The 23,976-nt window shown below is 46.4% G+C and overlaps 1 protein-coding gene across 1 annotated transcript; it reads right to left on the bottom strand.

Moving 5' to 3' along the window:
* Positions 1–148: 148 nt before the first annotated feature.
* Positions 149–1,440, bottom strand: LOC147956833 (protein neprosin-like). Its single transcript, XM_087531470.1, has 4 exons — positions 1,311–1,440; positions 1,022–1,077; positions 790–921; positions 149–514 (listed from the first exon to the last, which is right to left on the bottom strand). The coding sequence occupies exons 1-4, from the start codon at positions 1,423–1,425 to the stop codon at positions 149–151; spliced, it is 669 nt and encodes a 222-aa protein (XP_087387596.1). The 5' UTR covers positions 1,426–1,440.
* Between the last annotated feature and the right edge of the window lie 22,536 nt (positions 1,441–23,976).

Here is a 23,976-nt window from a genome sequence, read left to right as displayed (position 1 = left end):
AATGTGCCATGCATACATGAATTATTCAAACAAGTAGTACCCTCTTCACAATTTATTTCCATTCATACGGCCTTATTAGATCAGAAACAGAAATACTGTAGACCACGTGCAAATGAACATTATTGCACCTGGCCAATTCAAGAGACTATTATCCCACGCAACCGCCTGGTCCACCATAAAAGCACTTCGCATGATCGATGGGAGTAATAGAGTAACATTTCTCATTGCTCACACCAACCGACAAGTCTGTCATGATAGGCCTACTCCTCTCATCCCGATCAATGAATCGAAGGTCGCTTAAAGATGCCGGGCGGCCCGTGCCAGCACTCTTTGGGTTGGCACCACTTCCCATAGGAGGTGTTTGCAGTGCCCTTTTTGTGGTCACGAAGCCACCAAACTCCACATGATTTGCATGATCTCCCATATAGGAGAACATTGATCTAGGATAGTATCCCACCGCTGTTGGGATACTATTGAATCCACAATAGACCCACCAGTTTCCAGATTTGTTTCCCTGCCATAGAGTTAAATTTAGTGCAACTGAAAGTATTTAAGAAATTTGTTGTAGAAAAAAAGCACTGTGCTCTTTTTTACATCAGAGCCCTCTCTTCTTTCGGTATTACACTTTGACTATATAGGAAGACTAAATAACACTTTTTGGCGCGATTAAAAAAAGGGTTGTAAGATTGTTGACATGATTATAAGTTTAAATCATTAAAAAATATTGTGTGAGACAAGAATGACACTTATATATTTTTAATGGCAAATTAAGAAGCATGCAACTCTCACCTTAAACACTCTGACTGTGATAGAGTTAGAACCAGGATGTATTTTGGCACCTGGTGCTATTGTAGCACCATCAGCTCGTATGAAACCATGACACTTCATGTTAAAGCACCCGGTTTTATGATATCCATCCCTCTGTTGCATATATATATATATTCATGTGTGACTAAATATACATTTCTCATATGAGCATGACTACTTGTAAGATATTACTAAAAGCATCATTATCACATACCATCCAATAGGTAAAGAAGTGAGGATCTGACTCGCCATAGAGTTCTGGAAAGATATACAAAAAAATGCTGAAATTAGAGGAAAAAACTTCTCCTTAAAAAATAGAATTTATGAGCATATTCTTATATTGGATTGGGGGTTAGAGTAAAGAATTTGTGTTAAAATGCTCCAACATATGGAAAAAAAGCTTATGGGGAATTTTGAGAACTATGGAAAAGTTTGTTCGCCAAACATCTCACTAAAGCCTGGCCTATATTACAAGGAGACTGAAAAATAAATATTACTTACATGCCATCCTACATCGACCGAATTCAGGCTTGAATCTGCACCATCTCCATAGTGGCTAACCCAAAGTACGGTTGAACTCAATTGTCCAGGTTTTAGTTTGTGATCATAAACATCCATGGTGGCATGTAAGCCATAATATTTGTCAAATGGACTCATGTGTGCTACATACTGCATAGTGAAGACATACAAATTAATCATAAAACCCATGAATGGAGTAAAAAATGTGCATTGTAACATCATAATAGTGTATGAATACGAGACGTGCAACTATTCAACAATTATACACTTAAATTTGCTACCAAGACATGAGTTTGCTATATCTCTGTTAGGATTAACCATTGCTTGGCCTTTAATTAAATTATTTTTAGTTGAGTCGAATAGAATATGTATCTCATATAAGGCTGAACCACTATGTCTATTTGCCATACTTCAGAAATAGTGAAGAATTGCTTCACATTTAAGTGTGATGACCAGATTACTGCAAGTCTTCAAATCCACATTAGGTGCACTGCTTTATTGACATGAATGAAAATTCCCATGTAATTATCCTAATTTAATGAGGAGTATGTTTGTAAGGAAACTCCAACAACAATTGGAACTAAAACTTTAGGGTAGGTAAGATAACATGGAGAAACATGAAACCAAGGAATGTCCAATACTAATGCATGAATATTTACCATTTGAAGTATCATACATAAATAGGAAGAAAAACTATGTTCAAACATTCACTATAGTTTATACAAATATCTATGTTTTGTTTGAAAATGACAATTTATGTTATCTCATTAATTTTCACAATACATGGAAAATATAGTTTACGTGCAACTAACCAACGAAGATCAAGAATAATTACTCACATGTGTTATGTCCCTTGAATTGGAACTATCTATAGGAATTCTTGTTCCATTGGTGTTTGACTTCAAGCCTATCATCTTTCTTTTGGCTAAGCCATATAGCTCATATTGTCCTAGTGCATTATTGTTTCCCTAGGAGAACAAACGAGAATATAACGTAAATAGCAAAATAATAAAGTGTTCCAACATAGAGTCATGAAATTTAAGCTGATGTTAGTTTTCAAGCTAAGAAATAACCCCCTAACATTATCCAATATGCGAATTTCTACAACACAAGTATGCAACGTATTTATTGGTTACCTTTGCATAGTGTATTGGCAAACAATGACTATTAGAATGCATAAATTTTCTAGTCAATGTTTATTTACTGTTTGAGGAAGATGTTTTTTAATTGATAGTTCCAATGGAAAAATCATTGTCATGAGTTATGAAACCAAATAAACATGGACCATGAAGAACACAAATCAACAAGTAGAGATCAAAACAATGCTAGTGTTTGTATTCTTGACCTTATAGCTCATTGGAACTGGGAGGCCAATCTTGCGGTGACATCTAAGAGTTAGCCCCAATATTAGTTGGAACTACAACCTCAACTACGGTTCATAAATCTTTATTATCACCTCTATAAGGATATAAAAACTGTATAGATTCACAAATCTGGCATGCGTAGTCCTAGCTTTAACCCCAACCCTTCTTCTAGTTTAATCAATGGCCAATCACTCTCTAGATAATAGGTTCTATCAAACCAAATAAAATATATGTCTCCCCTTATACATAATTCTCGCAAGAATCTAGATATATGTATAGCATTGCAACATTACCCTCTGAGTAGGAGAAGAGAATTGGCCGCTTTCAATTTGATGTGTGAAAAAAAGGAAACATAGGGAACTTGCTTGCAACACTAGACCAAGTCTTGACATTTTGGATTGGGGATGAAGGACACATTATACACTGGGAATCCGCTTTAAATAGACTGCATATAATAGAAGGGGATGCCCAGTCTTGTCCTTTATGAAAAAAGTAGATATGTTAAATCTTTCTTTAATACCAGTACACACAATGGATATTAAATGACAAGATATTTCAACATAAATGCACACATTGAAATCAAATATGCAAAATCTTTCTTTAGTACTAGTAGACGTGTTGGAGAATAATTGAGAAGATAGTGCTACAAATATGCACATGATAGGATCAAGTAAAATACTAAACGTTGCAAATAAATGTAGGGCATTACCGGAAGATCGGTGGTTCACACATGTCATTGAGGTGATACACCTGATATAATGTTTGATATATGTCGAATCCCCATGAAGGGAAAATGGCATAGTACTAATAGTATACTAAATCATCGATGGAGTGCGTTGCTGCGTCCATCTTTCTATGATGTTTATTGTTAGGGCTTGATGGAATTATCTGTAGGCTATCTGGAAATTAAGACAGTAGTAGTATCATATACTATAAGGTGTTTGGTGTCTACTTTGTTTTGAAGAGGCCTTGTTGCAAAACAAACAACATAGCACTTGTTTGTGTATTTATCTAAAACATAAAGCTGTTCAAGTCATAGGGGTAGCTAGCAGCTACTACTAACTTCCATTACGGATCAATACCACATGATCCAATGAGAGATAGATAGATAGATAGATAGAGAGAGAGAGAGGGAGAATAACATACCATGCAAATATGAACCTTTAAGCATTTGTGTTCTCACCATTCTTGATCTGACAAGCATGGCCAACAAACTAATGCCATAAATTTATAGGGCGTGTGCACAAAGAGTAGCTCAGACCTCATACGCCAAATAAAAGTATAGTAAGTAAACGCCAAGGGCCCGCATAGGAAAAAAATCAATCTCACAGATGAAAACAACGTGGTGAAATAGAAAGCAACAGTCACAGAAATCATAACACATTGCTTGTAAGTAGTAACATTTGAGTGGGATCAACATGGAATTAACCTTTTCTTTCATAGAATGAAAGTAAAAAAAGTAGGTCTCACATCGGTACATCCTAGGACATGTTTGAAGACACAACAACATTGAGAATGAAACATATTTGCTTACTATGTATCAAACAACTCAACACATGTTCTAAAAGGTAGTTACCTCCCAGCAATCCCTGAACCATCGGAGGAACCAAGTGTTAAATAAAGGCAATCTGGAGATCATGTTACTGTGTTAAAAATATGCCCACCTATTCATATCATAATTGGAACAAAATTGATGCAACCTACAAATATACAAATTCAGAAGAAGAAAAATTGGAATCAATGAACAAACACTGAATTCCTATTAGACTGCAATCACCACAAGCATAAGCCAAAATTTCCTTTTTAGTGATATTCCACAACTCTAAACCTTTTACGGACCCATCCAAGCAATGACTCGTGATGAACCAATGATTAGCCCAATTCATACCACCATGCATAAGACAATTTGGTGCAAAAAGAAGTCAATTGTGTTTATTCCCTTTACATCGAAACATGCTTCTGCTTTGTAATATAAGATATCAGGGCGTTAACTGTCATTTTATTCTTGACAATTATCTCAATGCGCCCAAAATTAAATTTCTTAGGAGAGATATTAGCCCTACCAGCCATTATAGAATTTACAGAAATCAATCATTGTGGATAATTCGAGACAATTATCAGTCAGTTTGGAAATTGTCGGTGAGTACTTATAATGCTCCATGATAATTAAGTTATCTCAGCACGTTGTTCCCTAACAAAAGAACTACAACTACAATTATGTACATCACCAAGGAGAAAGAACAAAACTTTAAACCATTGGCAAAGAAAGAAAGCAGGACAACCGGAGCACTTCACCTTTCTCCTGAAGTGGGTGTGCTAGGTGGAAGGCCGTGGGTGAATGGGTTATCAGGAAGTTGGAGCGGCGCACACCATCTCCTCCTCATCTATGGATCCTTGCTCTAAACCTTGTGGCTGCTGGATAATGAGCAACTAACTTTCACAGGGGGGCAAAGGCCAATACATGTACATGTGTGGTTAAGTGCAGGAAGCCCCTTATACAATGGGGATATACAAAAAAAGGGACTATACACATCTAACACCCACCCTCAAACTCATGGTGGATCAACAACACCGAGTTTGGAGAGAAAGAACCCATGCTGCGCTCGAGTCTGTGACTTCGTAAAGAAGTCCGCCAACTGTAACTTAGAGGGCACATAGTGAAGAGCGAGAATCTGATCCTGCACAACATCACACACAAAGGAGGCATCCACACCGATGTGCTTTTTGAGCTCATGTTTCACCGGGTCACGCGCAATACTGATAGCACATGTACTGTCTGACAATAAGGGAGTCGGTGTAGTAGCGGACACACCAAAGTCCTCAAGTAACCATCGTAACCAGATCATCTCAGCCGTCAACATAGCCATCGCTCGCAACTCAGCCTTTGTACTCGAGCTAGAAACTACAGTCTGTTTCTTTGTCTTCCAAGCAATGAGAGAGCCGCCAAGAAAGACACAGTAAGCAGACAGTGAGCGTCAATCAGAACGATCACTAGCCCACGTAGCATCAGAGTAGGCCTGGAGGAGAGAGCTGGAGCGGGGAAAGAAAGGCGGTGAGAGATCGTGCCACAAAGATATCGTAGAACACGGAGGAGGTGGCTATAGTGGAAAGAGTTGGGGGCTGAAACGAACTGACTGAGAATGTGGACATGATAGGATATGTCAGGACGAGTGACATCTAGATAGACAAGGCTCCCAACGAGGTGGCGATAGCGAGTGGGATCAGGAAGAGGATCACCGTCAGAAGCACGAAGCTGAACGTTGCGCTACATAGGAGTCACAATAGTGCGCTCATCACCAAGAGCGGCACGAGAAAGAAGATCCTGAATATATTTTTTCTGGGAGATGAAGAAGCCATCAAAGGTCGAAGAAACCTCAATCCCAAGAAAATAGCAAAGTGGACCAAGATCAGACATCACTGGTTGCGAAGGCGGGCCTTAACAAAGGCAATGTAGTTAGAGTCGTCCCCGATGATGATCATGTCATCTACATATAGAAGGAGAAGAGTCCGACTGTCGGTGTCAAAACCGGCGGATCTCGGGTAGGGGGTCCCGAACTGTGCGTCTAGGCTGGATGGTAACAGGAGGCGAGGGACATGAAGTTTTACCCAGGTTCGGGCCCTCTCGATGGAGGTAAAACCCTACGTCCTGCTTGATTAATATTGATGATATGGGTAGTACAAGAGTAGATCTACCACGAGATCGAGGAGGCTAAACCCTAGAAGCTAGCCTATGGTATGATTGTTGATGTGTATGTTGTCCTACGGACTAAAACCCTCCGGTTTATATAGACACGGATAGGGTTAGGGTTACACAAAGTCGGTTACAATGGTAGGAGATCTTCATATCCGTATCGCCAAGCTTGCCTTCCACGCCAAGGACAGTCCCTTCCGGACACGGGACGGAGTCTTCAATCTTGTATCTTCACAGTCCAGGAGTCCGACCAAAGGATATAGTCCGGCTGTCCGGACACCCCCTAATCCAGGACTCCCTCAGTAGCCCCCGAACCAGGCTTCAATGATGATGAGTCCGGCGCGTAGATTGTCTTCGGCATTGCAAGGCGGGTTCTCCTCCAAATTCCGTGTACCTGTTTGAATAAAGTCCGGTTTCTTGTAGATGTTTGCGCTCCTTGGCTTCTACGCCCAATAATGGCCGCTTCCCACGTGTCAAACGAATATGAAAAGTCTGAGTGTTTTTACATTCACACCCCTAGCCGCGTAAATGAGCTGCCCTATTTAAGGGGACGAGGATTTAGATCCAATCCACACCTTCTCCCCTCCGCCAGTGTTCATCAGAACGCATCCGACAAAGGTACATTCCACCATGGCCAGCCATCGCAACTCCTCCCCTCGCCCTTCCAGCCCTAAGCCTGGATACTGGGAGAGATGTTCCATCCCACATAGCGAGCTAGTGACACTCCAGACCAAGGGATTTCTCCCCCGGCCTATATGGTCCCGGTTCGAGCCGGTCTTGCCGTCTACAACGACGGAGAGCAAGCAGAGAATGCCCCTAATCCCTCCAAAGGAGAGCGGGTGTGCCTCGTCCCTTACTTAATAAGGGGCTCGGATTTCCAATCCATCCATTTCTCCGGGGGTTGCTGGAGTTCTACGGCCTCTAGCTACATCATCTCACGCCCGCCTCAGTATTGCATATCGCGGGCTTTGTAGCCCTCTGTGAGCTGTTCTTGGGTGTTGAAGCTCATTTTGGACTGTGGAAGGAGCTATTTTGCCTTGTGCCCCGTTCCAAGAAGGGGTCAATGTATCAAGTGGGCGAAGCCGAAGTGTGGCGCATCGCCGGGACCGGATATCTGTCCGGAACCCCAAAGAAGGCGCCTGAAGACTAGCCCTCGGAGTGGTTTTATATAGAAGACGTCCCGCTGCCGGATCCTGTCTGGATCGGCCTCCCTGAATTCAACAGTGCTCCCTTAAAGAAGCGCCTAAGCTGGCGCCCACGGAGCCCTCAGAGGGGAGGCGACAGGGACATCATTTACCTGATGGGCCGAATAAGATTGTTAGCCCATTCCGGACTAACCATGATCGGGGTTATGGCCGAATGCATTATGCGGGGGGTGCAGCCGCTTCAGTACAGAAGCCACCCCATGTGGGACTTCAACGGGGAGGACGACGGCACCCGCTACGGCCGTAAGGGGCCGGATTCGGCTGCCGCTCTACTAAAGATCTTGTCCACTCTGTATAAGGGACAAGAGGAGGAATTTCTCCGCGTCAACCCTCAGGGCGGATTCTCCATGCACAATCCCCCAAGCTGGGTAAGCGGCCGTATTTACTTGCCCATCCGTTTTGTATTCCCATTGTTAAATATTCAGTCTGACGACTTCAATGCAGGAACTGCGCCGGGCTGTTAAGGAAATAAGCAGCCCTCCTCCACAACCCGAGGACCCAGGACGGTCCCTCGACCCAGCCTCCCAAGAGGATCCGAATATATCTGTGGAGCTGATTGATGGAGTGTTCCATCAATTGAGCAAGGACAACGCCTTGGTGGCCATTACGACCGATTACCCCGGGCTAATCCTGACTCCCCAGGTACCTGAGATCGAAGTCCCAGTACCCCGAATAGGTGTCCGCCCACTCGTGTTCAGTTTCATGGTTGCAACCGAACTTTGCAGGGGGGGTATTTAAGGCGGAAGGCCGAACCTGCGGCGACAAGCCAACGAGGGGCCGTAGGGCCCCGCGGGCAGAAAAGAAATGCAGTCCGAACCGAGGCGTCAACGCAAAGGTATGGCGCGCCCCCTTATCCCAGGTGTTATACCTTCGAGGTATATTGACACTCGCGCTCTTTTCAGGACAAAGAGACCTTGCCGGACTACATCCGGAGAGGCTGCCAATCGCGCCTCCACCAGCCAGGCTCCAAAGCTTGGTCAGGAGGCGGAGGCGAACGCAAGGCGTGCGCCAGATGCTCCTCCGATGGAGGATGTGGACGGGTTGTCTGCCACCAACTCTGAGGTGGAGAATGCCATGAACCACAGGCGTCGCCGGTCAATTCTTCGCGACGCTTGTTTCTCCCAAGGGGCGTTAGATGCCTTCAACTCGGGAGATGCATATCTCCGTGCCGCTCAAAATGGTCTAGCCAGAGCCACAGAGCAGTATGTAAAAGACATACGGGTAAGAAAATTCTGGTAATTATATGTATATACCAGTAGCCCCCGAGACTTGAAACAGTTAGAATAACTGGGTTAAGGATCATTTGTGATGCAGGTTCTTACGGAAAAGAATTCCCTACTGTCCAAGGAGCTGCAAGAGTGCAAAGCCCAACTTGAGGCCGCACTAGCCGTGGCAGGGGAGCCCAAGGAGACCCCCGCTGGTAATATACACTTCGAAAGATAAGTATTTTGCGAAGCACGGCTTTGGTGCGAATCTGACAAATGAAATTGCAGATGGCGCTGGATTGAATCCGGAAAGGCAACACCTCCTACGCCAGCTAAAGGCTGGTGAGAAGGTGCTGAAAAAGGTGAGGCGGGAGAAGAACGAGCTCCAAGATGCCAACACCAAGCTGGGCGTCGAGCTGAAAGATGTTCGTGCCCAGCTGTCAGACTCCATGAAGGAGAATCAGCGACTTCGGCGCGACATATTTAGTAAGTGCTTGAACGAACCTTTGAGAGAAAGTTTGACAGGGAAGTCGACTAACAGAGCAATGTCTGTAGGTGTGCTAACAGGCCGTCCTGCAGAGGAGATGCCCGGTTCTACGGGTGACCTTCTTCCCGAGCTCTCGCAACTGCTCGATCGAGTTCGGCAGGCGATGCAAGGCGTCGCCCAGGCCCTGTGGCCATCCGTCTCCATGCCCGAAGGTCTTGGAGAGCTTGCGGAGAAGCTAAAGGGAGCACGGCGGCGCTTCCGATTGTGGAAGATATCAGCCTGCCGTCAAGGCGCTCGGGAGGCCTGGGCCATGGTGAAGACGCGGTACGCAAAGGCTGACCCCAACCACATGGCCGAGGTCGGACCTGTAGGGCCCGATGGGAAGGAGATCCCTGTAAGCTTAGTATACGACCAAGTAGAGTTGGCCGCAAAGTATTCCCAGCAGGACTGTAAATTGGACAACCTGTTAGATGGTATTGAAGAGGAATACAACCAGTCAAAATGACTATGTAATTTAATTGACATTTATAATGCCTTCTAGCTGGATTGTAGATCATTTGTCATGGCGGACCTTTTCGCTTTAGCCTCGGGACCTGACGGTCTGGAGTGTGTCCGAATTCCCATGCGGTTATATAGGAATCGGGGAATGCATGGAGACCAGGCGTAGGGGTCATTAGGGCTTGAACAGACAAGTGCTCGACTAGTTATGTTATATTACATGGTTAGTAAGAAACATCTTCCAGGGAGAATAGTTCCGTTAGGGGTTCCTTTCCCTGGGAGGCATGCCCTAAGGTGCATGTCCATGCTGCGAAAAGAAACGCAGGAAAAACATCTGGGGGCATACAGATAAAAATAAAAAAGATCATCTTTAGTTCACCGACCGAATATTCCCTTAAGAACGCTAGCTTTCGGCTTCACCCAGTCTGAGGTACACGTCCGGCTGACCCGGCAGTAACAATCACAGAGGTGCTCCCTTTACCACCTAGCCGAACAATCGGGAACGTAGGGGGTAAGAACAGGAGCCAGGCAACCCAGCTTGGCCAAAACTTAAGTCATATCGATGCATATAATGGTGAATAAAAGGTACATGCGGAAGTGTGACACATGTGTTGGGCGTGAAGACCGTATGAATAAGCTTCTGTTTAAAGAAGCCCCCAGGTTTAATGAGCGCGGATAGCGCGTCACTTTATGAGCCTTTAGAGGGTATAAGAGAGAGAGAGAAGAAGAAGAAAAATGTAAGACAGAAAATATATAAAAAATGGATAGAGGAAGGAGACGAACACGGAGTCTGGCGCTAGGCATAGAATCTTCGGAGACGGGCTGCGTTCCATGGGTTTGGCTCGATTCGGTTATCCGATGCATCCCGCAGGCGGTACGCTCCACCAGTAAGGACTTGGTCAATTATGAAGGGATCTTCCCACTTGGGCTTGAGTTTGTTCTTTTTCTTGTCCGGTAGTCGTATAACTAATTCTCCAACGTTGTAATTTTTGGCCCATACTTCTCTGCTTTGGTATCTTCGAGCCTGCTGTTGATAGAATGCGGAACGGGCTTTTGCCACGTCACCCTCCTCCTCCAATGCGTCCAAGCTGTCCTGCCGATCGATCTCGGCTTCTCTTTCTTCGTACATGCGCACTCAAGGTGAGTCATGAATTATATTGCAAGACAAAACTGCCTCTGCGCCGTACACCATAAAGAATGGTGTGTATCCGGTGGTGCGATTCGGTGTGGTCCGCAGCCCCCAGAGTACGGAGTCAAGCTCCTCTACCCAGTGCGTGTTAGATTCCTTGAGGGACCGCACTAATCTGGGTTTGATGCCGCTCATGATAAGACCATTTGCATGTTCGACCTGGCCGTTAGTTTGTGGGTGATAGACGGAAGCATAATCGAGCTTGATGCCCATGTTTTTACACTAGAGTTTTACCTCGTCGGCCGTGAAGTTCGTGCCGTTATCAGTGATGATGCTGTGGGGGACGCCGTAACGGTGTACAACCCCGGATATAAAGTCTATCACCGGTCCGGATTCGGCCATCTTAACAGGCTTGGCTTCTATCCATTTGGTGAACTTATCGACCATGACCAGTAAGTATTTTTGCTTGTGGGTTCCGCCTTTAAGGGGTCCAACCATGTCAAGCCCCCAGACCGCGAAGGGCCAAGTAATGGGGATAGTTTGGAGGGCGGTGGGTGGCATATGGCTTTGGTTTGCAAAGAGCTGGCAACCGGTGCATCGTTGGACTAAGTCCTGAGCGTCTGCCCGGACCGTCGGCCAATAAAAGCCTGTACGGAAGGCCTTGCTTACAAGGGACCGAGCTGCAGCGTGATGACCACCCAGTCCGGCATGAATTTCAGCCAGGAGGTTCCGCCCCTCCTCCTTCGGAGATGCACCTTTGAAGGACTCCGGTAGTGCTTTTCTTATAAAGCTCTCCCTCGTGGACTCTGTGGCTTTGGATCGCCGCACTATGTAGCGTGCCTCATTTTGGTCCTCGGGGAGTTCCTGCCTAGTAAGGTAGGCGAGGAATGGTTCTGTCCACGGGGCGATGACGACCATTATTACGTGGGCTGAAGGTGTTATTTCATTGGCAGAGCCTCCGATTGTGTCAGAATGTTCGGTGTCGGGCAGTGCGGTGGGTCTGGGCAGTTGTTGTTCGGCTCCCCTTCCCATACTACGGATGGCTTGAACAGCCTTTCCAAGAAGATGTTGGGGGGGACTACATCGCGTTTTGCGCTGATGCGCGCCAGGACATCTGCCGCCTGATTATTTTCCCGGGCTATATGGTGAAATTCGAGCCCCTCGAACCGAGCTAGCATTTTTAGGACGGCGTTGCGGTAAGCTGCCATTTTGGATCCTTGGCATCGAAGTCTCCATTTATTTGGGATATTGTGAGGTTCGAGTCCTCGCGCACCTCTAGGCGTTGAGTGCCCATGGATACTGCCATTCGGAGACCATGTAAAAGGGCCTCATATTCGGCTGCATTATTGGAGTCCGTGTACATAATCTGGAGTACGTATTGAACTGTGTCTCCTGTGGGGGATGTCAAAACGACACCAGCCCCCAGTCCGGCCAACATCTTGGAGCCGTCGAAATGCATGATCCAATTTGAATATGTGCCGTACTCTTTAGGGAGTTCGTCCTCCGTCCATTCTGCAACGAAGTCGGCCAAGACTTGCGGCTTGATGGCTCGCCGTGGCTTATAAGTTATGTCGAACGGGAGGAGCTTAATGGCCCGTTTTGCAATCCGGCCCGTTGCGTCACGGTTGTTTATAATATCGTTAAGTGGTACTTCCGAGGCTACTATTATTGAACACTCTTGAAAGTAGTGTCGTAGCTTCCGGAATGCCATGAATACCGCGTACGCGATCTTTTGATAATGCGGGTACTGTGATTTGCAGGGAGTGAGGACAGTGGACACATAATAGACCGGCTTTTGAAGGGGGAATTTGTGTCCGTCCGCTTCTCGTTTGACGACGAGTACTGCGCTTACAACCTGATGTGTTGCTGCAATGTATAATAGCATTAGTTCGCCAATGTTTGGTGCGGCCAGGACTGGGTTTGTTGCCAATATGGCTTTTATTTCGTTGAGTCCGGCCGTGGCTGCATCCGTCCATTTGAAGAGTTCGGTGCGCCGAAGGAGGCGGTAAAGGGGTAGGGCCTTTTCTCCCAAGCGGGAGATAAAGCGGCTTAGAGCCGCCACGCATCCGGTTAACTTTTGTATTTGTTTGAGGTCCTTTGGGATATCCAGTTGCGACAGAGCTCAGATCTTGGCTGGATTTGCTCCAATTCCTCTACCGGATACTATGAAGCCCAAGAGCTTTCCAGCTGGAACGCCGAAAATGCATTTTTCCAGGTTGAGCTTGATGTCGTATGTTCGGAGGTTATCAAATGTGAGCCTCAAGTCGTCTACTAGAGATTCGACATGTCTTGTTTTGACGACCACATCATCTACATATGCCTCCACTGTTTTGCCGATCTGGCTTGGCAGACATGTCTGAATCATGCGCTGATATGTTGCGTCGGCATTTTTGAGCCCGAAGGGCATCGTGTTGAAGCAGAATGGGCCGTATGGTGTGATAAATGCCGTTGCGGCTTGGTCTGGTTCTGCCATCTTGATTTGATGGTAGCCGGAATATGCGTCGAGGAAACACAACGAATCGTGTCCTGCGGTAGCGTCGATAATTTGATCGATGCGGGGGAGGGGGAAGGGATCCTTTGGGCAAGCCTTGTTAAGGTCTTTAAAATCAACACACAGGCACCAGGATTTGTCCTTCTTTGGTACCATCACCAGGTCTGCTAGCTAGTCCGAATGTTTTATATCTCTGATGAATCCGGCCTCCAATAGCTTTGCCAGCTCCTCTCCCATGGCATGTCTCTTAGGTTCAGAAAAACGCCGAAGAGCCTGTTTGACAGGTTTGAATCCTGTTTGGATATTTAAGCTGTGCTCGGCCAGCCTGCGTGGGATTCCTGGCATGTCTGAAGGGTGCCAGGCGAAAATGTCCCAGTTCTCTCGTAGTAACTCTCGCAGTGCGGCGTCTACATCAGGGTTTAACTGTGCCCCAATGGAAGCTGTTTTATTGGGGTCCGTTGGATGGACTTGGAATTTGACTATTTCGTCCGCCGGTTTAAAGGAGGTGGACTTGGATCTTTTGTCGAGTACCACATCGTCCCTATTCACCGTAGAGCGCAGCGCAGTCAGTTCCTCAGCCGCTAGGGCTTCGGATAGTACCTCGAGGGCCAGTGCGGCTGTCTTGTTTTCGGCGCAGAGTGCTATGTCCGGATCACTAACGAGAGTGATGATCCCATTAGGCCCGGGCATCTTGAGCTTCATGTACTCGTAATGGGGTATTGCTTGGAAGATTGTAAACGCTTCCCGCCCTAGCAGAGCGTGATAACCGCTGCTGAACGGAGCCACATGGAGTGTGATCTCTTCGGACCTGTAATTGTCCGGCGTGCCGAACACCACATCTAGTGTGATTTTTCCTGTATAGCGCGCTTCCCGACTGGGGATTATTCCTCTAAAGGTTGTGCTGCTTCGCTCAATGCGGTTCCAGTCTATTTCCATTTTTGAAGGGTTTCCTCATAAATGAGGTTCAATCCGCTGCCGCCGTTCATGAGTACCTTGGTAAGACGAAAGCCGTCCACTATTGGACTGAGGACCAGTGCGGCTGGTGCTCGGGCTGTTCGGAATTTAGGTTCATCACTGGCAAGGCCGCACTGTCCGAGCACCATCTAAGGCTCAGAGGCCGAGGAATTTCCGAACTCGAAAATTTGGATTCCTGGATGTTGTCCAATGAATCCAGCCCGTCGCCTGACTCTAAATTCAGATCTTGAGTGATATCCTCCCCTACGCGGGTATCCGGCTTGGAGGGATCGGGAATCCGGACGTAGCGAGTCTTTAAGATAGATGAAAGGTCGCCGCACTGTCCCTCTACCACGACAACGTGATGGGTGACTTGGGGAGAGTTAATCTCTCTCAGATCGGGTTTAGACCCAATCTGGTCGTAATCCGTGGCGACTCCCAGGGCGGCGAAGCGATCCAAGAGCTCGTTTATGGAGGAGATCTCCATTGGTTCTAACTGCTCGGCGAGTTCCGAGCTGACATGAAGATTGTTTTCGATGGCTCGAGAGGTCATCGTCGGCACAGAAGCCGAACAGGCGGTCATAAGAAAACCACCTAGCCGGAGGGTTTGGCCGACAGCCAAATCTCCCTTAGCAACGGTGCCGTCTTTAAAGACGGGGCGAGGCATCCTTCCTGATGGCGACGACACAGAGGAACTCTCAATGAAAGCACCAATGTCGGTGTCAAAACCGGCGGATCTCGGGTAGGGGGTCCCGAACTATGCGTCTAGGCTGGATGGTAACAGGAGGCGAGGGACATGAAGTTTTACCCAGGTTCGGGCCCTCTCGATGGAGGTAAAACCCTACGTCCTGCTTGATTAATATTGATGATATGGGTAGTACAAGAGTAGATCTACCACGAGATCGAGGAGGCTAAACCCTAGAAGCTAGCCTATGGTATGATTGTTGATGTCTATGTTGTCCTACGGACTAAAACCCTCCGGTTTATATAGACACCGGATAGGGTTAGGGTTACACAAAGTCGGTTACAATGGTAGGAGATCTTCATATCCGTATCGCCAAGCTTGCCTTCCACGCCAAGGGAAGTCCCTTCCGGACACGGGACGGAGTCTTCAATCTTGTATCTTCATAGTCCAGGAGTCCGGCCGAAGGATATAGTCCGGCTGTCCGAACACCCCCTAATCCAGGACTCCCTCACCGACCACGAGGAGATGTGTGAACAAACAAAGCGGGATCATGATCACTGGGCGAGAAGCCAGCGGCAGTCACGAAGAGGCGAACCACTCGAACCAGGCGTGAGGGGCCTATTTAGGACCATAGAGGGAGCGTCGAAGTTGGCAGACCATACCGTCAGGAATAGAGTACCCGGGTGGTGGTTGCATATAAACCTCCTCACGCAACTCACCATTGAGAAAGGCGTTCTGAATGTCAAGCTAAGACACAGATCAATGACGAACAGAAGCCACAACAAAGAGAGTGCGGACAGTGGTCATGCGGGCCATAGGATCTAACGTCTCATCATAATACGTTCTGCTCCTGCTGAAAGCCATGAGCTACAAGACGAGCTTTTGTCACACTCAAGAGAACCATGAGAGCAAGTCTTAATCTTATAGACCCACTTGCACGTGATGGGACAAACACCGGAAGGAAGGGAAACCAGATCCCACGTGCCAGTGCACTCAAGGGCAGCAATCTCCTAGGCCATCTCAAGCTGCCATTCAGGCAGAGTCATGACAGCCTGATAGGAAGTGGGCTTAGTAACAGTAGAGAGACCGTACTTCTCAGGAGAATAGCGATCAGGTGGGGGGGCGAGGCCGAGCACAGAGGTTATGAACCGATGGAGACGTGAAAGGAGGCGCTCCGGAAGTGGAAGGCACATTAGTACAATCATCCTCAACATGAGGGCGGTGAGTGTAGTGGAGAGGAAAAGGAGAGAGAGGCCGACATACCGGAGAGGATGCTGGAGAGGCAGGGGCCCAGGATTTGAGTTTGTGTATTCAAAATTTCAAATGCTATTTTTTAGTGTAAAACTTTGTCTTTTCCACGTATAACCGATCATATCGCCATAATTCGTGTGGAAAATTTCAAATTTTGTTTTCTTTAAAGATTATTATGCAAATTCTCATGTCTAAACAATTCATAATTCACTACATACAAGTTCCTAATTTAAATTTATACTAAAATAGAAAGCCAACTAGCCAAGCCTGCTGGGCAACACAAGAAAAAGATGAAGCGTCGACACCTGCTAAGATTTGGACGAGAAAGCGAGCATATTTTATATACCTGAATGCATCGAATTATAAATTAGACCTTGTACCATTGAACTTGTGGATCTGAAGAAGGCAGCAAGCCTCCGATGCGGCGATGCCTGTTGCTGCCGACTGTAGAGATGGATTGAATATGGAGCATAACTGCGAGAGCCAAAGGATGCCAACGTCGCGCCGCCCGCTGCCGGTTCCATCGGGTGCGCGCTCGATTGGCACTGCCGCCATGTCCTACGAGTGCGAAAAGAATTGGGGATGGGAGGTCGGCAGGTTCTTGTGCGATATGTTTTTTCAGTGAAGCACCATGGGTTCGATGGATTTTTGTTTTTGAGCAAAACGGGATCGATGGATGTGCGGCTCGTGCGTGCAGGCTCTGCAGTGATTTGGGCTGGGCCATGTCGGTTAGTCTCTATTTGTTGGGCTGAAGTCCTTAGCCAGCCACCTTTCCTGTATTTATTTCGTTTTCATCCGTACATACACATGGTATACACTATATATACATAGTTTCTTGGCAAAAATAATGGGTATTCAACTGAATACCCATGACTTGAAGTGGGCCAACCCCTGTGGAGAGGTGGATGATGAGGGTGGGGAGGAGGATGGAAGGGAAGGTGGTGTCGGTGGTGTATGAGGAAGAGTGAGATGTGCCCGAGGACGAGGGAGACATGAGGCATATATGAGGGTGTATCGGAAGGAGAAGGAAAGAAATATCATCCATAAAAAAACTTGAGGATGGAGGACACGGGTAGTAAGAACGAGACTCATTGAAAGTCACACCACGCGAAATGTGCAGCTGATGACCAACAGGATCCCAACATCTATAGCTCTTGTGCTCATCGCTGTAGCCAAGAAAAACACACTCAATCAACTGAGCAGTCAATTTGGTGCGTTCTCGCGGGGCAAGAAGAACATAGCACACACATCCAAACATACCAAGATCTGAGTAGTCAGGAGAACGACAAGTGATACGTCTCCAACGTATATATAATTTTTGATTGCTCCATGCTATATTATCTACTGTTTTGGACAATATTGGGCTTTATTATCCACTTTTATATTGTTTTTGAGACTAACGTATTAACCGGAGGCCCAGCCCAGAATTGCTGTTTTTTGCCTATTTCAGAGTTTCGCAGAAAAGGAATATCAAACGGAGTCCAAATGGAATGAAACCTTCGGGACCGTGATTTTTGGAACGAACAAGATCCAGGAGACATGGACCCTACGTCAAGCAACCAACAGGGAAGCCACGAGGTAGGGGCGCGCGCCCCCAGACTAACGTATTAACCGGAGGCTCATCCCCAGGGCGGGCCCTCCACCCTCGTGGGCCCCCTGTTGCTCCACCGACGTACTTCACTAGTAGAAAAATGGTCAAACGTGAAGCACATTAGTGCCGGTTTGTATTTGAGCCGGCACTAATGTATACATTAGTGCCGGTTCCAACGGATAGCCGGGCCGCTTTCATTAGTACCAGTTCGTGCTACGAACCGGTACTAATGAGAGTGGTGGCAGGATGTTGTCAGAGTGGGGCCCCTCCAGCACCTTTAGTACCGGTTCGTGCCACGAACCGGTACTAAAGGTCGTCCTATATAAACCCTTCGTCCACCAGCACTCTGTTCTTCCCCCTTTCCCCTCTCCGGCCCTCTCCTCTGTTCTTCCCTTCTTCCTCTCGAGTTCATCACAAAATTTGCCCAAAATTTGTCAAGATTTGAAGGACCTCATCCATTCAAATGATCACAAAGGTTAGCAACTTTGTCCTTTCATCTCTCATTGCTAGATTAGCTCTTGCATTGGTTTATATAGTGATTAATTTGTGAGTTTAGTAATTTGGGAGGATATATATATATATGTGCCAGTATTTGATTTATATGCAATTTGAGGTCAAAAATAACACTTAGTTTGCATATGTAGGTGTGGTTTACTTAGTGCCTTCTAAATCTCCATCGTAGCCACCGTCGATCGCCCGCACCGTCCCGTCGCCGGCACCACCTTGTGGTGAGCCTCTTGTTCATGAAACTTTATATAAAAATTGATGTTTGTGTGATTTGGATATATAGTTACTCGTATAATTATCTTACCTGTACGTTGTTTGTTATACATATAGTGCCATGGTTTTGATATCCGTCCCCGTCGACCCTAGTCCTTGTTATGATTCGGATGTGGTATGTATATTCTCTTTTAAAACTAGTTGCATTTCGTGTTTATGACAAATTATGCCCATCAAGTTGACATGGAAATTTTTTCTAGGAGGTATCTGAACCGGAAATTCCAACTGACCCTATTGCCGAGAGGTTAAATTTAGTTGAAAGAGAAAAAGAGTACTTGAAAGAAAAATTGAAAAGAATTGAGGGGGAGAAGATGGAATTGGAGTTGCATGTTGCCGATGTCGTCGATGATCACAAGATCAAGATGGAGAAAATGCGCTTGAAGATTAGAAAGATTAGAAAATATGCCATCGATAGTGAGGCTTGGTATCATTATGCTGTTGGATCCATTGTTACCTTAGTTACGATCTTGATCGTATTTGTTGTTGCATTTAAATGCTTTAGCTAGAGAGTTATTTGTTTGTTGCATTTAAGTGTTGTATGAACTTTATGTATGAACTTGTATTAATTTGGTCTATTCGGTGTTGTGTAATGAAGATGAGCCGGCAATGGATGTACGATGACCGATGCTCTCCCCAGTTCGTTGAGGGCGTGTGTACTTTTCTGCTTGCGGCTGAGGCAAACAAGCGGGCGGATGGTTTTATGCCTTGTCCATGTGCTCGCTATAAGAATGGTCACAATTACTCTACATCAAGAACCATTCACGTCCACCTGTTTAAGACCGGTTTCATGCCCCATTATAATGTTTGGACCAAGCACGGAGAAAGAGGGGTTATGATGGAAGACAATGAAGAAGAAGAGGACGACGACAGCTATCCTGGCCATGGGTTCCCTGAATACAATGATACAACAATGGGGGAAGAAGCTGAGCCGGTAATGCGGGAAGAAGCTGAGCCGGCAATGCGGGAAGAAGCTGAAGAAGAGGCATCAGATGAGCCCGTTGATGATCTAGGTCGGGCCATTGCCGATGCAAAGAGAAACTGCGCAAGTGATTTGGAGAAGAAGAAGTTGCAGCGCATGTTAGAGGATCACAAAAAATTGTTGTACCCGAATTGCGTAGGTGACAAGAAAAAGCTGGGCACCACACTGGAATTGCTGCAATGGAAGGCAGAGAATGGTGTATCTGACAAGGGATTTGGAAAGTTGCTGGTAATGATAAAGGATATGCTTCCAAAGGACAACGAATTGCCCGAGAGTACGTACGAAGCAAAGAAGGTTGTCTGCCCTCTAGGGTTAGAGGTGCAGAAGATACATGCATGCCCTAATGATTGCATCCTCTACCACGGTGAGTACGAGGATTTGAACGCTTGCCCGGTATGTGGTGCATTGCGCTATAAGATCTGCCGCGATGACCCTGGTGATGTCGAGGGTCGGCGCCCCAGGAAGAAGATTCCTGCCAAGGTGATGTGGTATGCTCCTATAATACCACGGTTGAAACGTTTGTTCCAAAACAAAGAGCATGCCAAGGTGATGCGATGGCACAGCGAAGACCGTAAGAAAGACGGAAAGTTGAGAGTACCTGCTGACGGGTCACAGTGGAGAAAAATCGAAAGAAAGTACGGGAAGGAGTTTGCAGATGACGCAAGGAGCGTATGGTTTGGTCTAAGCGCAGATGGCATTAATCCTTTTGGGGAGCAGAGCAGCAACCATAGCACCTGGCCTGTGACTCTATGTTTGTATAACCTTCCTCCTTGGTTGTGCATGAAGCGGAAGTTCATTATGATGCCAGTGCTCATCCAAGGCCCTAAGCAACCCGGCAACGACATTGATGTGTACCTAAGGCCATTAGTTGAAGAACTCTTACAACTGTGGAATGGAACAGGTGTACATGCGTGGGATGAGCACATGGGGGAAGAATTTGACCTAAAGGCGTTGCTGTTCGTGACCATCAATGATTGGCCTGCTCTCAGTAACCTTTCAGGACAGACAAACAAGGGATACCGCGCATGCACGCACTGTTTGGACGGTACTGACAGTATATATTTGGCTAATAAGAATGTGTACCTGGGACATCGTCGATTTCTTCCGAGCAGGCATCCCGTAAGAAAGAAAGGCAAGCATTTCAAAGGTGAGGCGGATCACCGGACGAAGCCTCGCCACCGTACTGGTGCTGATGTACATGATATGGTCAAGGATTTGAAGGTGGTCTTTGGAAAGGGTCCTGGTGGACAACCTGTTCCGAATGACGCTGACGGACGCGCACCCATGTGAAAGAAGAAATCTATATTTTGGGACCTGCCCTATTGGAAAGACCTCGAGGTCCGCTCCGCAATCGACGTGATGCACGTGATGAAGAATCTTTGTGTGACCCTGCTTGGCTTCTTGGGCGTGTATGGGAAGACAAAAGATACACCTGAGGCACGGGAGGACCAGCAACGTATGCACGGAAAACACGGCATACATCAGGGTCATGCAAGCTACGCTCTTACCAAAGAAGAGAAGGAAATCTTATTTGAATTCCTGCTCAGTATTAAGGTACCGTCTGGCTTCTCGTCGAATATAAAGGGAATAATAAACATGGCAGAGAAAAAGTTCCAGAACCTAAAGTCTCATGACTGCCACGTGATTATGACGCAACTGCTTCCGGTTGCATTGAGGGGGCTTCTACCGGAAAACGTTCGATTAGCCATTGTGAAGCTATGTGCATTTCTCAATGCAATCTCTCAGAAGGTAATCGATCCAGAAATCATACCAAGGTTACAGAATGATTTGGTGCAATGTCTTGTCAGTTTCGAGTTGGTGTTCCCACCATCCTTCTTCAACATCATGACGCACGTCCTAGTTCACCTATGCGAAGAGATTAACGTTTTGGGTCCTGTATTTCTACACAATATGTTCCCCTTTGAGAGGTTCATGGGGGTCTTAAAGAAATATGTTCATAACCGTGCTAGGCCAGAAGGAAGCATCTCCAAGGGCCGTCAAAATGAGGAGGTCATTGAGTTTTGTATTGACTTTATTCTTGACCTTAAGCCGATTGGTGTTCCTGAATCGCGGCATAAGGGCAGACTGGATGGAAAAGGCACGCTAGGAGGGGAACAAATAATATGTATGGATGGACATTCTCTCACTGAAGCACACTACACAGTTCTACAGAATTCCGCCTTGGTGGCTCCGTATATGGATGAACACAAGAATTTGCTACGCTCCAAACACCCGGAGCGGTCTGATGACTGGATTACACATGAACAAACCAGGAGTTTCGCCAGCTGGTTGCAAGCACGTACCATGCATGACACCTCTATTGAAGATGACCTGTACTTGCTGTCCCAGTTACCATCTTCGAATATAATGACTTTCAAAGGGTACGAGATAAATGGTAATACATTTTACACGATCGCCCAAGATAAGAAGAGCACCAACCAAAACAGTGGTGTCCTCTTTGATGCAGAAACCAAGACGGGAAAGGAAACATATTATGGTTATATACAGGACATATGGGAACTTGACTATCGACGTGGTTTGAAGGTCCCTTTGTTTCGGTGCAAATGGGTCAATATGACACGAGGCGGGGTAACGGAAGACCCGCAGTACGGAATGACAACAGTGGATCTCAACAATCTTGCGTATGCAGACGAACCATTCGTCCTAGCCAATGATGTGGCACAGGTTTTCTATGTGAAGGACATGTCTACCAAGCCAAGAAAAAGAAAAGATAAGGAAGCGAATGCATCGTACGATGAGTCAAAGCGGCACATAGTTATTTCTGGGAAGAGAAACATCGTGGGAGTGGATGACAAGACAGACAAGTCAGAAGATTATGAAAAGTTTGATGAAATTGCTCCAGTGAATATTGACCCGAGCATCCCGTTAAATGATGAAGATTTTCCATGGCTACGACGCAAAGGGACACACGCGAAGAAAAAGTTTCACACCCAAAGATCTGGGATGTGATCGGCTTAACTATCATCACTTTCTTCTGTGTTTCACACCCAGGAGGGAATCTCTGTAATAGTTAGGGTAGCTAGTTATGTGTTTTGGCATTTGAAACGCGAAGAAATTTTATGTGCAAGCAAATTCTTTCATGCATTTATTGATTTTTTCAGCTAAATGACCCTGAAATTGAAAAGCATTTCAAATGAACTCAGAAAAGGATGAAAGTTGGCATGGTATCATAATTTCACCCACATAGCATGTGCAAAAAAGTAGAGAGGGTTACCGCAAAAACTGGATGCACTTCGTGTACAAAATGGACAATCTGTTTCGAAGTATCAGGGTTTCGGACGAAAACTCATCCGTTACAAAGGCATTTCATTTTTAAATAACTTAAGCATTACCAAATTGAATATAATGATAAAACACACTAATATTAAACATAAGAAAAAAGAATCACTGGAAAATGTATTTTTAAAGTTAAGTTATTCACAAACTAGTGATTCACACAAATTTCAAATAATTCAAAATTTAAACTATTCAAATTTAAAAACTACCGGCACTAACTGAAAGTTTCTAAAAACTATCAAAAATATTCAAAAAGAAACTCTAAATACAGCAAAAAACAACTAAAAATAAATAAAACAAAATAAATAAAGCCGAAAAGAAAAAACTAAATGAAAAAAGCCCACCTACCGGGCCACAGCGGCCTGCATACGACTAGAAACCCAACCTGTTGTTGGGCCAGGATGCAGGCCCGCAAGCCCAATAGGCCCCACAGGGCAGAGTAGCAGAGGTAGGCCTAGAAGGCTTGCTTTAGAGAGGAGCTCGAGACAGCAGCGGCGGCGGGGCTTATAAGCAGGTGTGAGCGCCCTTCGGCTAGCGAGGTGGGACTAAACTTCTGCGCCCCTCGCCTGGCAGCGCACCCCCTTTAGTACCGGCTCGTGGCACCAACCGGTACTAAAGGGGGGGCCTTTAGTACCGGTTGGAGCCAGGAACCGGTACTAAAGGGGGGTGCTTCCCCCCGCTTGGCCTGGCCAAAATAGGCCTTTAGTACCGGTTGGTGGCTCCAACCGGTACTAAAGGTGTCCCCTATATAAGAAATACTTCGAAAATTTTCAGTTTCTCATCTCCCACTTCTCTCTGCCGCCGCCCCGTCCCGCGCGGTCGCCGCCCCCGTCGCGCCGTCCCCGTTGACTCCGCGACGCCCCCGTCCTCGTCGCGTCGTCCCCGTCGACTCCGCGGCACCCCCGTCGCCGTCCCGGTCGCCGATCCCCTCGCTTCACCGTCGCCGTCGCCTTTGGATCGACCTCGCCCTCGCCGTCGCCGTCGCCTCGACCTTGCCCGCGCGCGCTGTGAGCCCCTCCTCCGGCCCCTCTCCTCCCTCCAAT

Source organism: Triticum urartu, chromosome 7A (genome assembly GCF_056163025.1).
Source record: "Triticum urartu cultivar PI428250 chromosome 7A, HENAU_Tu73, whole genome shotgun sequence".
In the NCBI taxonomy this organism is placed as follows: Eukaryota; Viridiplantae; Streptophyta; class Magnoliopsida; order Poales; family Poaceae; genus Triticum; species Triticum urartu.
Note: the sequence above shows the minus strand (reverse complement) of the source record. Positions and strands in the feature narration are given on the sequence as shown.

Excerpts from the sequence above, each read along its gene's own strand:
- LOC147956833 (XM_087531470.1), bottom strand. The coding sequence starts at position 1,425 with ATGGATGTTTATGATCACAAACTAAAACCTGGACAATTGAGTTCAACC. Across the intron at positions 1,078-1,310 it reads TTCGGTCGATGTAGGATGGC|ATATCTTTCCAGAACTCTAT; the intron begins ATGTAAGTAATA and ends GCATTTTTTTGT. Across the intron at positions 515-789 it reads TCACAGTCAGAGTGTTTAAG|GGAAACAAATCTGGAAACTG; the intron begins GTGAGAGTTGCA and ends ACTCTATGGCAG.